Source organism: Bufo bufo, chromosome 8 (genome assembly GCF_905171765.1).
Source record: "Bufo bufo chromosome 8, aBufBuf1.1, whole genome shotgun sequence".
In the NCBI taxonomy this organism is placed as follows: Eukaryota; Metazoa; Chordata; class Amphibia; order Anura; family Bufonidae; genus Bufo; species Bufo bufo.
In genome coordinates, this window is record NC_053396.1 from 4,712,331 (window position 1) to 4,726,344 (window position 14,014).

A 14,014-nucleotide genomic window follows, 5' to 3' on the forward strand; every position below is an offset into this window, starting at 1 on the left:
TCAAGTTGAGAAATTTCACGCCTATAATGGCCTCTCTCTCCACGATTAGGTGACGGGCGCGTCTTAATCAGAATTTTTGCAGCACGTTCAATTACTCGGAGGCGGCGATAACCTTTTCTAAGCGTCTGTCAGTCACCTGCCCGATATCGGACTACTGTCGCCCGCCTCATTTTAGAACTTACTGGGGCTTTATAGGAGGGTTCCCTTTAAAAAGGGTATGTAGACTTTTTTGCAACCATTTTTCGTATAGTAATGCACTTAAAGTAAAATATGAAGCAACTCTGGACATTGTCTTAATTAGAAATCATGTATACAGCTCCTTAACAGAGCGTCTCCATAGTAACAGACTACCAGTGTGTAGTCAGATCGCGCAGCTGTGTGGTAGTAACCGTGGAGACACATAGTTTTGCATAGGAGTTAAGGTCACAAAGCGGACAGAGATTTGCAAGGTTGCTTTCCTTTTATATCGTAGAGTCCAGGGATGGCCAATCTGAGGCTCTCCAGCTGTTGCAAAACTACAACTCCCAGCATGCCCACACTGCCTACATCAGGGCATGGTGGGAGTTGTAGCTGGAGAGCCGCAGGTTGGCCATTACTGTCGTAGACACTTAAAAAACGAAATAAATAAAAAAGTACAGAAAAAAAAACACGTGAATACGCCCGCCTAAACAGGTTATTCAATGGTATCACAGAAATTGCGCAGAACGCGGCAAACGTCACTGACTAGCGCACATGGCACAATAACCGCATCTCGCGGCCCCAAATTTATTTCCCTTCTGCCTCCTTAATATTGGATTGGCACATGTGAATAATATGGCGCTCTTTTTGATCACACCCATTTTCGAAGAATGTCCCAGAATGCAGATGGAAATGGCGCTAGTGGTTGGTTCCGGTAATCTCCCGGCCGTTACTTTGGTTTATCTGGGGACGCTTTTTCATTTTCATCTCCTATCTCCCGTTTTTTTACAGCGTAATCATGGATTCTGCAGTTTTGCCATCGACCGGCGCGAGTGAAAATGAGGTTAAAAGTTTAGAGTAAATTGCTGTTACCATAAAAACATCAGCTCTCGTAGCGGCTGCCGCTAATGGGGGGGGGGGGTCGATTCTCTAGTTGTTTATGGAAAATAAGGGCGTTAAACAGAGACGTGGTGATCGGGTTCACCTGGTCCCACCAGCTCTCGGCAGTGACAGACGGGGGGGCAGTACTACCTGTACCTACATAATGTACAGAGAGAGATGAGGAGGCAGTACTACCTGTACCTACATAATGTACAGAGAGAGATGAGGAGGCAGTACTACCTGTACCTACATCATTTACAGTGAGGCAGTACTACCTGTACCTACATAATGTACAGAGAGAGATGAGGAGGCAGTACTACCTGTACCTACATATTGTACAGAGAGAGATGAGGAGGCAGTACTACCTGTACCTACATAATGTACAGAGAGAGATGAGGAGGCAGTACTACCTGTACCTACATCATTTACAGTGAGGCAGTACTACCTGTACCTACATAATGTACAGAGAGAGATGAGGAGGCAGTACTACCTGTACCTACATAATGTACAGAGAGAGATGAGGAGGCAGTACTACCTGTACCTACATAATGTACAGAGAGAGATGAGGAGGCAGTACTACCTGTACCTACATCATTTACAGTGAGGCAGTACTACCTGTACCTACATAATGTACAGAGAGAGATGAGGAGGCAGTACTACCTGTACCTACATAATGTACAGAGAGAGATGAGGAGGCAGTACTACCTGTACCTACAACATTTACAGAGAGAGACAGGGAGGCAGTACTACCTGTACCTACAACATTTACAGAGAGAGACAGGGAGGCAGTACTATCTGTACCTACATCATTTACAGGGAGGCAGTACTATCTGTACTTACATAATTTACAGGAAGAGACGGAGGCAGTAGTATATGTACCTACATAATTTACAGGGAGAGACAGGGAGGCAGTACTATCTGTACCTACATAATTTACAGGAAGAGACGGAGGCAGTAGTATCTGTACCTACATCATTTACAGGGAGAGACGGGGAGGCAGTTCTATCTGTACCTACATAATTTATATAAATAGACAGGGAGGCAGTACTACCTGTACCTACATCATTTGCGGGGAGAGACGGGGAGGCAGTACTACCTGTACCTACATAATGTACAGGGGGAGGCAGTACTACCTGTACCTACATAATGTACAGAGAGAGATGAGGAGGCAGTACTACCTGTACCTACATCATTTACAGGGAGAGATAGGGAGGCAGTACTGTCTGTACCTACATCATTTATATAAATAGACAGGGAGGCAGTACTACCTGTACCTACATCATTTACAGGGAGTGACAGGGAGGCAGTACTATCTGTTCCTACATCATTTACAGGGAGTGACAGGGAGGCAGTACTATCTGTTCCTACATCATTTACAGGGAGTGACAGGGAGGCAGTACTATCTGTATCTACATCATTTACATGGATAGAGAGGGAGGCAGTACTATCCGTACCTACATCATTTACAGGAGGAGACGCGGAGGCAGTGTTATCTGTACCTACATCATTTACAGGAGGAGACGGGGAGGCACTACTATCTGTACCTACATTGTTGACAGGGAGGCAGTACTATCTGTACTTGCATAGTTTACAGGGAGGCAGTACTATCTGTACCTACATTATTTACAGAGAGAGACAGGGAGGCAGTGCTATTTGTACGTACATAATTTACAGGGAGAGAAAGGGAGGCAGTACTATCTGTACCTACATAATTTGCAGGGAGAGACAGGGAGGCAGTACTATCTGTACCTACATCATTTACAGGGAGTGACAGGGAGGCAGTACTATCTGTACCTACATCATTTACAGGGAGAGACAGGGAGGCAGTACTATCTGTACCTGCATCATTTACAGGGAGGCAGTACTATCTGTACCCACATCATTTACAGGGAGTGACAGGGAGGCAGTACTATCTGAACCTGCATCATTTACAGGGAGGCAGTACTATCTGTACCTACATCATTTATATAAATAGGCAAGGAGGCAGTACTATCTACCTACATCATTTATATAAATAGACAAGGAGGCAGTACTATCTGTACCTACATCATTTACAGGGAGTGACAAGGAGGCAGTACTATCTGTACCTACATCATTTACAGGAAGAAACGGGGAGGCAGTACTATCTGTACCTACATCATTTACAGGGAGTGACAGGGAGGCAGTACTATCTGTACCTACATCATTTACAGGGAGAGACAGGGAGGCAGTACTATCTGTACCTGCATCATTTACAGGGAGAGATGGGGAGGCAGTACTATCTGTACCTACATCATTTACAGGGAGAGAGAGGGAGGCAGTACTATCTGTACCTACATCATTTACAGGGAGTGACAAGGAGGCAGTACTATCTGTACCTACATCATTTACAGGAAGAAACGGGGAGGCAGTACTATCTGTACCTACATCATTTACAGGGAGTGACAGGGAGGCAGTACTATCTGTACCTACATCATTTACAGGGAGGCAGTACTATCTGTACCTACATCATTTACAGGGAGAGACAGGGAGGCAGTACTATCTGTACCTGCATCATTTACAGGGAGAGATGGGGAGGCAGTACTATCTGTACCTACATCATTTACAGGGAGAGAGAGGGAGGCAGTACTATCTGTACTTACATCATTTACAGGGAGAGAGAGGGAGGCAGTTCTATCTGTACCTACCTCATTTACAGGAGGAGATCTGGGGGCAGTACTATCTGTACCTACATCATTTACAGGGAGGCAGTACTGTCTGTACCTACATCATTTACATGGATAGACAGGGAGGCAGTACTATCTGTGCCTACATCATTTACACATTTACAGGGAGAGACAGGGAGGCAGTGCTATCTGTACCTACATCATTTACAGGGAGAGAGAGGGAGGCAGTACTATCTGTACCTACATCATTTACATGGATAGACAGGGAGGCAGTGCTATCTGTACCTACATCATTTACAGGGAGAGAGAGGGAGGCAGTACTATCTGTACCTGCATCATTTACAGGGAGAGAGAGGGATTCAGTTCTATCTGTACCTACCTCATTTACAGGAGGAGACGGGGAGGCAGTACTATCTGTATCTCAATCATTTACAGGGAGAGACAGGGAGGCAGTGCTATCTGTACCTACATCATTTACAGGGAGAGAGAGGGAGGCAGTTCTATCTGTACCTACATCATTTACAGGGAGAGACAGGGAGGAAGTACTATCTGTACCTACATCATTTACAGGGAGATACAGGGAGGCAGTACTATCTGTACCTACATCATCTACAGGAAGAGACAGGGAGGCAGTACTATCTGTACCTACATCATTTACAGGAAGAGACAGAGAGGCAGTTCTATCTGTACCTACATCATTTACAGGGAGAGACAGAGAGGCAGTACTATCTGTACCTACATCATTTACAGGAAGAGACAGAGAGGCAGTACTATCTGTACCTACATCATTTACAGGAAGAGACAGGGAGGCAGTTCTATCTGTACCTACATCATTTACAGGGAGAGACAGGGAGGCAGTTCTATCTGTACCTACATCATTTACAGGGAGAGACAGGGAGGCAGTGCTATCTGTACCTACATCATTTACAGGGAGGCAGTTCTATCTGTACCTACATCATTTACAGGGAGAGACAGGGAGGCAGTGCTATCTGTGCCTACATCATTTACAGGGAGAGACAGGGAGGCAGTACTATCTGTACCTACCTCATTTACAGGAAGAGACAGGGATGCAGTGCTATCTGTACCTACCTCATTTACAGGAAGAGACAGGGAGGCAGTACTATCTGTGCCTACATCATTTACAGGGAGAGACAGGGAGGCAGTACTATCTGTGCCTACATCATTTACAGGGAGAGACAGGGAGGCAGTACTATCTGTACCTACATCATTTACAGGGAGAAACGGGGAGGCAGTACTATCTGTACCTACATCATTTACAGGGAGAGACAGGGAGGCAGTACTATCTGTACCTACATCATTTACAGGGAGAGACAGGGAGGCAGTACTATCTGTGCCTACATCATTTACAGGAGAGACAGGGAGGCAGTACTATCTGTACCTACCTCATTTACAGGAAGAGACAGGGAGGCAGTGCTATCTGTACCTACCTCATTTACAGGAAGAGACAGGGAGGCAGTACTATCTGTGCCTACATCATTTACAGGGAGAGACAGGGAGGCAGTACTATCTGTGCCTACATCATTTACAGGGAGAGACAGGGAGGCAGTACTATCTGTACCTACCTCATTTACAGGAAGAGACAGGGAGGCAGTACTATCTGTACCTACCTCATTTACAGGAAGAGACAGGGAGGCAGTGCTATCTGTACCTACATCATTTACAGGGAGGCAGTTCTATCTGTACCTACATCATTTACAGGGAGAGACAGGGAGGCAGTGCTATCTGTGCCTACATCATTTACAGGGAGAGACAGGGAGGCAGTACTATCTGTACCTACCTCATTTACAGGGAGAGACAGGGAGGCAGTGCTATCTGTACCTACATCATTTACAGGGAGGCAGTTCTATCTGTACCTACATCATTTACAGGGAGAGACAGGGAGGCAGTACTATCTGTACCTACATCATTTACATGGATAGACAGGGAGGCAGTACTATCTGTACCTACATCATAGACAGGGAGGCAGTTTAGGCGTTGTATGGCTCTTCCATCCGGAATTGCTCTTGATCTCACAGTTGAGGGTTTGTTACAATGGATTAACGTAGGTAAATGTGGTCAGCCTGGAGTCTAGGGTGGGTGAGTGGGAACATTAGATTGTGAGCTCCTGGGGCTAGGCACTTATGTGAGTGATGACTAGAGATGAGCGAAGTTCATATTTTGAAATTCGTTCACACTTCGTTTGGTGATAAAAGCAGAATTGCGTTATGGATTCCGTTACCACGGACCATGACGCAATTCTATCAGGAAATGCCTCCCCTGCATAATAGAAGTCTATGGGCTGCAAAACAGATCCGTCCCGTTTCCCTTATGCAGGGGAGGCATTCCCTTATGCATTCCGTCATAGAATTGCGTCATGGTCCGTGGTATCGGAATCCATAACGCAATTCTGCTTTTACCACCAAACGAAGTGTGAACGAATTTCAAAATATGAACTTCGCTCCTCTCTAGTGCTGACCATCTCGGCCCAGAGCAGCTATATAGACAACTCGAAGTACTACTACTGTGGTGTGGTGACCTACGTGACTGTTCAGAAACTACAACCCCCAACATCCCCTGGCAGAGGTTAGAGGTCACAGCTTTGATACATTGCTACCACTTATGGTTTCAGCCTCTGTATAAAAACTAGAATTTTCCCATTCACCTACAGCCAGCAGAGATTGTGACAAAGCGAACAGAAGTTGGGGGAGGGGATTCGTTAAGATTGGCGTTTCATTGATTTGCTCTACAATTTATGGCATGTAAATGATAGTAAAACGTGTTTCTCCTCCTGCGACGAATAAAAAGTGCTGAGCGCAGCACAGAATAATAAAAAAAAAAAGTTGCATGTTTTTGTGCTAAATTGACATGCGCCAAAATTTATTCTCCACCCCCCGCCCCCCCACCCTATTTACATAAAACACTGGCCCCTTAAGACTGACGACAAGTACAAAGAATCCGATAAACGCTGCGACCCACAGAACGACTTCCAGAACCGATGCCATGTTAAGGGCTCATGCACACGAACGTATTTTCTTTCCACTTCCGTTACGTTTTTTTTTGCGAAACCATTCACTTCAATGGGGCTATAGAAAATACAGACGTTACTCCGTGTGCATTCCGTTTCCGTTTGTCCGTATTTCTGATCTTCAAAAAAGTAGTGCGTGTCCTGTTATTGTCCGCAAATCACGGCCCGAGGCCCCATTCAAGTCAATCGGTACGCAACGCAGAAACGGAACACATCCGTATGTCATGCGTGTTTTGCGGATCCATACTGTAGAAATGCTACGCCCAGCCCATGCTGCTCATGTGTTTGGTGATTAATAAGTTACTGTTTCCGTTTCCGATCTGCAAAAAACGGATCAAATACAGAAACCATACGGATGAGTTTTGTGCAGGAACGGAAGAGGACTTAAATCAGAGAGAGAAAAAACTCGGATACGGAACAACGGCTCAGTGAAAAACGGACCGCAAAATACATACGGTCGTGTGCACGAGCCCTACTGCTGGCCCTGTCGTTACAGTGTGCAGCTTTGCTCTTGCAGTGCAGAGGGTTAACGGCGCTGAGTGCAGGGGGGGCGTTCCCGGCCTCCGCCGTCACTGGAGGCTGCCCCAGGATGAAGGGGGCCCTTTGTTGGCAGTCTAACGTAAGCAGCGCTGCCTGCCTAATGGACTGAAGCCGCTCCAGCGCTCCCAGGAACTTCTCCCCAAAAGTGCACAACTTCCTACCCCCCGGTATAGCAGATCCCACTGGGAATGGGGGCGACGGACCCTTAGTCCCCCCGCTGGAGCCCTCCGCCCCCTGTTTCCCCCTCCCCCCCTTTTTTCCAGGGATTCGGAGCCGCTCCTTTTCTGGCTCTGGAAGTTGGATCCATGAAGTTCAGAGATTTCTCTGAGTTTTCGAGTTGTTCTACGTTCGGAGCGCGGAACGAAGGCGTCCTGCCCCAGGGAGACTCCTGTCCGACCTGTCCCTGTCCCACGCCGCACATTTTCGCATGTTGGAGGGACGGAAAATCCTCATCGAAGGCCCCCGGAGGAAAAAAAAGAGCCAGCAAGTCCTGCGTCCAGCACCTCAAAATGCTGGAGATCTGCCTGAAGCTGGTGGGGTGCAAATCCAAGAAGGGACTCTCATCATCCTCCAGCTGCTATCTGGAAGGTGAGATAAGTGGGGGATGGGGGAGGCCCAGCCAAAAGGCCTCCTAGTTGTGGTCCCCTTTTCCTAGGCCTCAGCGCAGATTAGAAGGCGGCTGCTCCCCCCCCCCTTTCATCCGCAGGCAAAACAATGAGACATGATGGAGTTACTTATATTTTTAAAGGGCCGGTAACTCTGAAAGTTTAAAACTTATAATAGCTCTGGCGCGTAATAAGAGTAGCGGCTGAGATCAGTTACATGTGGACGGCTGAAGTGCAAGTAGTAGTTGTCATAGGGGCAGGAAGGTTTCCCTGATAACCGAAAACGATAGAATGCGGTTTTTATGGCCTTATTTGCAGGGATTTAAAGGAACTCTAACCTCGCCCGGGTTTTCTGTGAAGGTGAATACCATCCGAAGTGACAGAACGTATAGACCCCCCTCCCCCATTTGATCACTACGGTCACCTTCCAGAGCAGTGGTGACACTACAACTCCCATCATGCCCAGAGCCGAGTTGCAGTGTTGCCACATGTTGCAGAACTTTCCGTCCCTTTAAATAGTTTGGGGGTCACAAATCGGTTGTCAGATAATCCTCTGCCTCCGCGCTCACTCCTGTGACTTCCTAGCGCGGCGTCCTCCGCTGACCTCACCTTACATGGTAAAGTCTCGTTTGACGCCATCTCCCGAGAACACGGGTCCAAAAGCGCTCGGCTCTCCAGAACTTTCTATCGCGTTTTAACTCTTCGGTGAATCAGGCGCCGGATACTCCTCCGGGCGCAGCTATTTCACGTGATAGCGGCACAATGTAAACACGTAAGGTAACATGACGAGATAACAGCACGGAAATCGCCAGCATCTCATAAACAAGGGCGAGCGCAGCTATTGTGTCACTGTCAGATACGCGTCTGCCCCTTTAAGAGCACTTAAACAGTCCTTAACATGCTTATCTGATTCTGGGAAAGCTGGGAGACACCCAATATGGCCGCCCTCGCACCTAATAACGGTGGTCACCCAGCTTTTCTGGCATCCTGACATGTTCTGATTTGTCCCCCCCGCCTGTTCCTAGGGACAGACTGGCTGATCAGGACTGAGAAAGTTGTCTGACAACCTCTGCGGGATGTATTGGTTGTCACCCAGCTTTCCCAGAAATGGCTGTAATGTTGCTACTCACCTGTTCAGAGGCGGTCACCCAGCTTTCCCACAGTCCTGATTGGCAATAGGGTGCAGCTAGATAGAGCCATGGGAAAGCTGGGTGACCTGCTGGAATGATGGTGGCCTTATCGGGTGCCATCCAGCTTTCCCAGCAGCTGAGGGAGTAGTCACCCAGCTTTCCTAGAGCCCTGCATGCTGCAGCTGCCTCTGTAAATGCATTTGTCTTCCAGGGGTCTAGGAAAGCTGGGTGGCGACCCCTGCTGGGTTCCCTTTAAGAGAAGAATCGCTTTTCAGTTGAACTTTCCGCAGTTTCGTTTCCACCTGCGTTTTCCCGTTTCCGCAGGAGAATGCCGACGTGACATCACTTCGCGATTTGCAGAGCGCAGTTCCCGCCCGGAGCGCTCGTGACGCCTTCAGTGAGTGCGGCCTCCGGGCGCAGTGCATCCTGGTCCGTGTAGTTCACAGGTGCACGCTGCAGATGGAGGGGGATGCGGTGCTGTATGAAAGGGCTTGTAAAGTTCTGAGACTTTCTAGTATCCTTTGTGTTTCCAATTACTCGCCCATTTTCAGGATCTCTGCTTGCTGTCAGTGAATACAACACATTCTTACAGAGTCCTCTCCTGATTTACTGCTTTTCAGAGTGGATTGCCTCGTTACAGTGTATCAGTCTGGGCCACTATGTGGCTGTACAGCTGTAGAAAAACTGCAGGCATGTTGAGAGTTGTAGTTTCACAGCAGCTGCGGTGACCGGAATCCTACATTTTTTGTTACAATGTATCAGTCTGGAGTGAGGATTGTTTAGACCAGATCCAATTGTAGCAAACCTTCATCGCCTTAGGAGCTGGGTGACAACCCAGTGCATGTTGTGATGGTGGCCACGTTGGTTGTCAGCCAGCTTTCCGGGTAGCAGTAGAACAGCTGTTAGAGGCTTTGGCACAGCGCCAATTGTCATGGTTGTGGCTCCTTGAGCAGCTGCCCACCGCAGTGCAGGACGTGACCCGCTCATCACCTGCCACCTCCATTATTACACACAATCTGCACAAGGTGCCATTCATTCCCTGCCTGCCCCTCCCCCGGGCACCAGAGGGACTGCTCTTTTTTTTATGTGTGGACGGCAGAAGTGGATTTCCTTTCTTCCTGTTGAATCAGCCCTGAGTATGTGATCTCCCCCCAGTCACATCCTGCCCTGTGATCCCAGCCGCCCCCTCCCCCTCCACATCTTCTCTGGTATAGTATAAAGCTGGCATGGCGTGGTACACAGATGTGTGAGCTGCAAAGCGTCTGACAGGGCGCCACCACACTGCCAGGACACCAGAATCCCTGTTTAGAAGACTGTGGGCACTTGGCTCAGGGTCATACTGTGGGCTCCTGGGCCAGGTTATACTGTGGGTTCTTGGCTCCTGGTGAGAAGACTGTGGGCACTTGGCTCCTGGGTCAGGGTCATACTGTGGGCACTTGGCTCCTGGGTCAGGGTCATACTGTGGGCACTTGGCTCCTGGGTCAGGTTCCTACTGTGGGCACTTGGCTCCCGGGTCAGGGTCATACTGTGGGCACTTGGCTCCTGGGTGAGGGTCATACTGTGGGCACTTGGCTCCTGGGTTAGGGTCATACTGTGGGCACTTGGCTCCTGGGTCAGGGTCATACTGTGGGCACTTGGCTCCTGGGTCAGGGTCATACTGTGGGCACTTGGCTCCTGGGTCAGGGTCATACTGTGGGCACTTGGCTCCTGGGTCAGGGTCCTACTGTGGGCACTTGGCTCCTGGGTCAGGGTCATACTGTGGGCACTTGGCTCCTGGGTTAGGGTCATACTGTGGGCACTTGGCTCCTGGGTCAGGGTCATACTGTGGGCACTTGGCTCCTGGGTCAGGGTCATACTGTGGGCACTTGGCTCCTGGGTTAGGGTCATACTGTGGGCACTTGGCTCCTGGGTGAGGGTCATACTGTGGGCACTTGGCTCCTGGGTCAGGGTCATACTGTGGGCACTTGGCTCCTGGGTCAGGGTCATACTGTGGGCACTTGGCTCCTGGGTCAGGGTTATACTGTGGGCACTTGGCTCCTGGGTCAGGGTCATACTGTGGGCACTTGGCTCCTGGGTCAGGGTCATACTGTGGGCACTTGGCTCCTGGGTCAGGGTCATACTGTGGGCACTTGGCTCCTGGGTCAGGGTCATACTGTGGGCACTTGGCTCCTGGGTCAGGGTCATACTGTGGGAACTTGGCTCCTGGGTCAGGGTCATACTGTGGGCACTTGGCTCCTGGGTCAGGGTCATACTGTGGACACTTGGCTCCTGGGTCAGGGTCATACTGTGGACACTTGGCTCCTGGGTTAGGGTCATACTGTGGGCACTTGGCTCCTGGGTGAGGGTCATACTGTGGGCACTTGGCTCCTGGGTCAGGGTCATACTGTGGGCACTTGGCTCCTGGGTCAGGGTCATACTGTGGGCACTTGGCTCCTGGGTCAGGGTTATACTGTGGGCACTTGGCTCCTGGGTCAGGGTCATACTGTGGGCACTTGGCTCCTGGGTCAGGGTCATACTGTGGGCACTTGGCTCCTGGGTCAGGGTCATACTGTGGGCACTTGGCTCCTGGGTCAGGGTCATACTGTGGGCACTTGGCTCCTGGGTCAGGGTCATACTGTGGGAACTTGGCTCCTGGGTCAGGGTCATACTGTGGGCACTTGGCTCCTGGGTCAGGGTCATACTGTGGACACTTGGCTCCTGGGTCAGGGTCATACTGTGGACACTTGGCTCCTGGGTCAGGGTCATACTGTGGACACTTGGCTCCTGGGTCAGGGTCATACTGTGGACACTTGGCTCCTGGGTCAGGGTCATACTGTGGACACTTGGCTCCTGGGTCAGGGTCATACTGTGGGAACTTGGCTCCTGGGTCAGGGTCATACTGTGGGCACTTGGCTCCTGGGTCAGGGTTATACTGTGGGCACTTGGCTCCTGGGTCAGGGTTATACTGTGGGCACTTGGCTCCTGGGTCAGGGTCATACTGTGGGCACTTGGCTCCTGGGTCAGGGTCATACTGTGGGCACTTGGCTCCTGGGTCAGGGTCATACTGTGGACACTTGGCTCCTGGGTCAGGGTCATACTGTGGGCACTTGGCTCCTGGGTCAGGGTCATACTGTGGGCACTTGGTTCTTACAGTATTTAAACAGAATACTGTACTGATGTTGTAAAATGTGACAGACTGAGCGTTGCACAATAGAAGGTGTGCCTTCCAGCAGAGTATATCAGAAGAGGAGTCTCCTGATATACTCTGTGCTGCTGTGACACTTCCCAACCTCCTCATTGATCTGTTTTGTCCTTCACCTGCTGCAGAGCCTGGGGCCTCCACTCTATGAGGAGACAGTAGTAAAGTAGTTGTTACCCCCATCAGACCCCGCATTGCCGTGGCTTTATATCCTCGTCTGTGCGCAACCTGTGTTCTTCTCACTGGATGTGGTTTGTGGCCCCTTCTTAATGTCTTTCTCTTCCTCCAGAAGCCTTACAGCGACCCATCGTTTCGGATTTTGAACCTCAAGGTCTGAGTGAAGCTGCTCGCTGGAACTCCAAGGAGAACCTCCTGTCCGGACCCAGTGAGAATGACCCCAACCTGTTTGTTGCTCTCTATGATTTTGTGGCCAGCGGAGATAATACCCTGAGCATCACTAAAGGTAAGTCGAGGACTACTCCCCTCATCCTGCATGCATTCAATTGTTATGTTCTGTCAGGAAACTTCAAGGGGTTAAAGGCAAATGCCACCTCTGATCATCATTTTACTAGCCTCTTATGCGACACATCCAGAGCTGCGCTCACGGTTCTTCTAGTTTGTACTTAATTCTGACTGTGTGTCTCCTGCTGGTTCTATGTCTGTGATATCATTGTAGTGTCCTCTGGGAGGAATTACTGCTTCTGCACCTCCTGCTGCTGCTGCCGCCTCTAGTTCTTCTCCTTCTGATGTTCCTACTTCTTTTGCTGCCTCTGCTTCATCTGCTTTTACATCTGCTGCTTCTTGGGCTTTTGCTTCAGTTGCTGCCTCGGCTGCTGCTTCTTCAGTTGCTGCCTCGGCTGCTGCTTCTTCAGTTGCTGCCTCGGCTGCTGCTTCTTCAGTTGCTGCCTCGGCTGCTGCTTCTTCAGTTGCTGCCTCGGCTGCTCCTTCTTCAGTTGCTGCCTCGGCTGCTGCTTCTTCAGTTGCTGCCTCGGCTGCTCCTTCTTCAGTTGCTGCCTCGGCTGCTGCTTCTTCAGTTGCTGCCTCGGCTGCTGCTTCTTCAGTTGCTGCCTCGGCTGCTCCTTCTTCAGTTGCTGCCTCGGCTGCTGCTTCTTCAGTTGCTGCCTCGGCTGCTCCTTCTTCAGTTGCTGCCTCGGCTGCTGCTTCTTCAGTTGCTGCCTCGGCTGCTGCTTCTTCAGTTGCTGCCTCGGCTGCTGCTTCTTCAGTTGCTGACTCGGCTGCTGCTTCTTCAGTTGCTGCCTCGGCTGCTCCTTCTTCAGTTGCTGCCTCGGCTGCTGCTTCTTCAGTTGCTGCCTCGGCTGCTGCTTCTTCAGTTGCTGCCTCGGCTGCTGCTTCTTCAGTTGCTGCCTCGGCTGCTGCTTCTTCAGTTGCTGCCTCGGCTGCTGCTTCTTCAGTTGCTGCCTCGGCTGCTGCTTCTTCAGTTGCTGCCTCGGCTGCTGCTTCTTCAGTTGCTGACTCGGCTGCTGCTTCTTCAGTTGCTGCCTCGGCTGCTGCTTCTTCAGTTGCTGACTCGGCTGCTGCTTCTTCAGTTGCTGCCTCGGCTGCTCCTTCTTCAGTTGCTGCCTCGGCTGCTGCTTCTTCAGTTGCTGCCTCGGCTGCTGCTTCTTCAGTTGCTGCCTCGGCTGCTGCTTCTTCAGTTGCTGCCTCGGCTGCTGCTTCTTCAGTTGCTGCCTCGGCTGCTGCTTCTTCAGTTGCTGCCTCGGCTGCTCCTTCTTCAGTTGCTGCCTCGGCTGCTGCTTCTTCAGTTGCTGCCTCGGCTGCTGCTTCTTCAGTTGCTGCCTCGGCTGCTGCTTCTTCAGTTGCTGCCTCGGCTG

The 14,014-nt window shown here is 50.2% G+C and overlaps 1 protein-coding gene and 1 long non-coding RNA gene across 3 annotated transcripts in view; one reads left to right on the plus strand and one right to left on the minus strand.

Moving 5' to 3' along the window:
• Positions 1-14,014, plus strand: part of ABL1 (ABL proto-oncogene 1, non-receptor tyrosine kinase) — a 72,275-nt gene that overhangs the window by 43,378 nt on the left and 14,883 nt on the right. The window contains exons 1-2 of one of the 2 annotated variants that reach the window (XM_040442000.1): positions 7,325-7,857; positions 12,472-12,645. In XM_040442000.1, the coding sequence (XP_040297934.1) occupies positions 7,575-7,857; positions 12,472-12,645 (457 nt within the window). In that variant the 5' untranslated portion in view covers positions 7,325-7,574. Of the gene's footprint in view, positions 1-7,324; positions 7,858-12,471; positions 12,646-14,014 lie in introns of those variants that run through there. The other variant, XM_040442001.1, reaches the window with a different exon arrangement.
• On the minus strand, positions 1,757-5,057 carry LOC121009125. Its single transcript, XR_005780707.1, has 3 exons — positions 4,970-5,057; positions 2,162-2,198; positions 1,757-1,983 (listed from the first exon to the last, which is right to left on the minus strand). It is a non-coding gene; the product is annotated as an uncharacterized LOC121009125 (long non-coding RNA).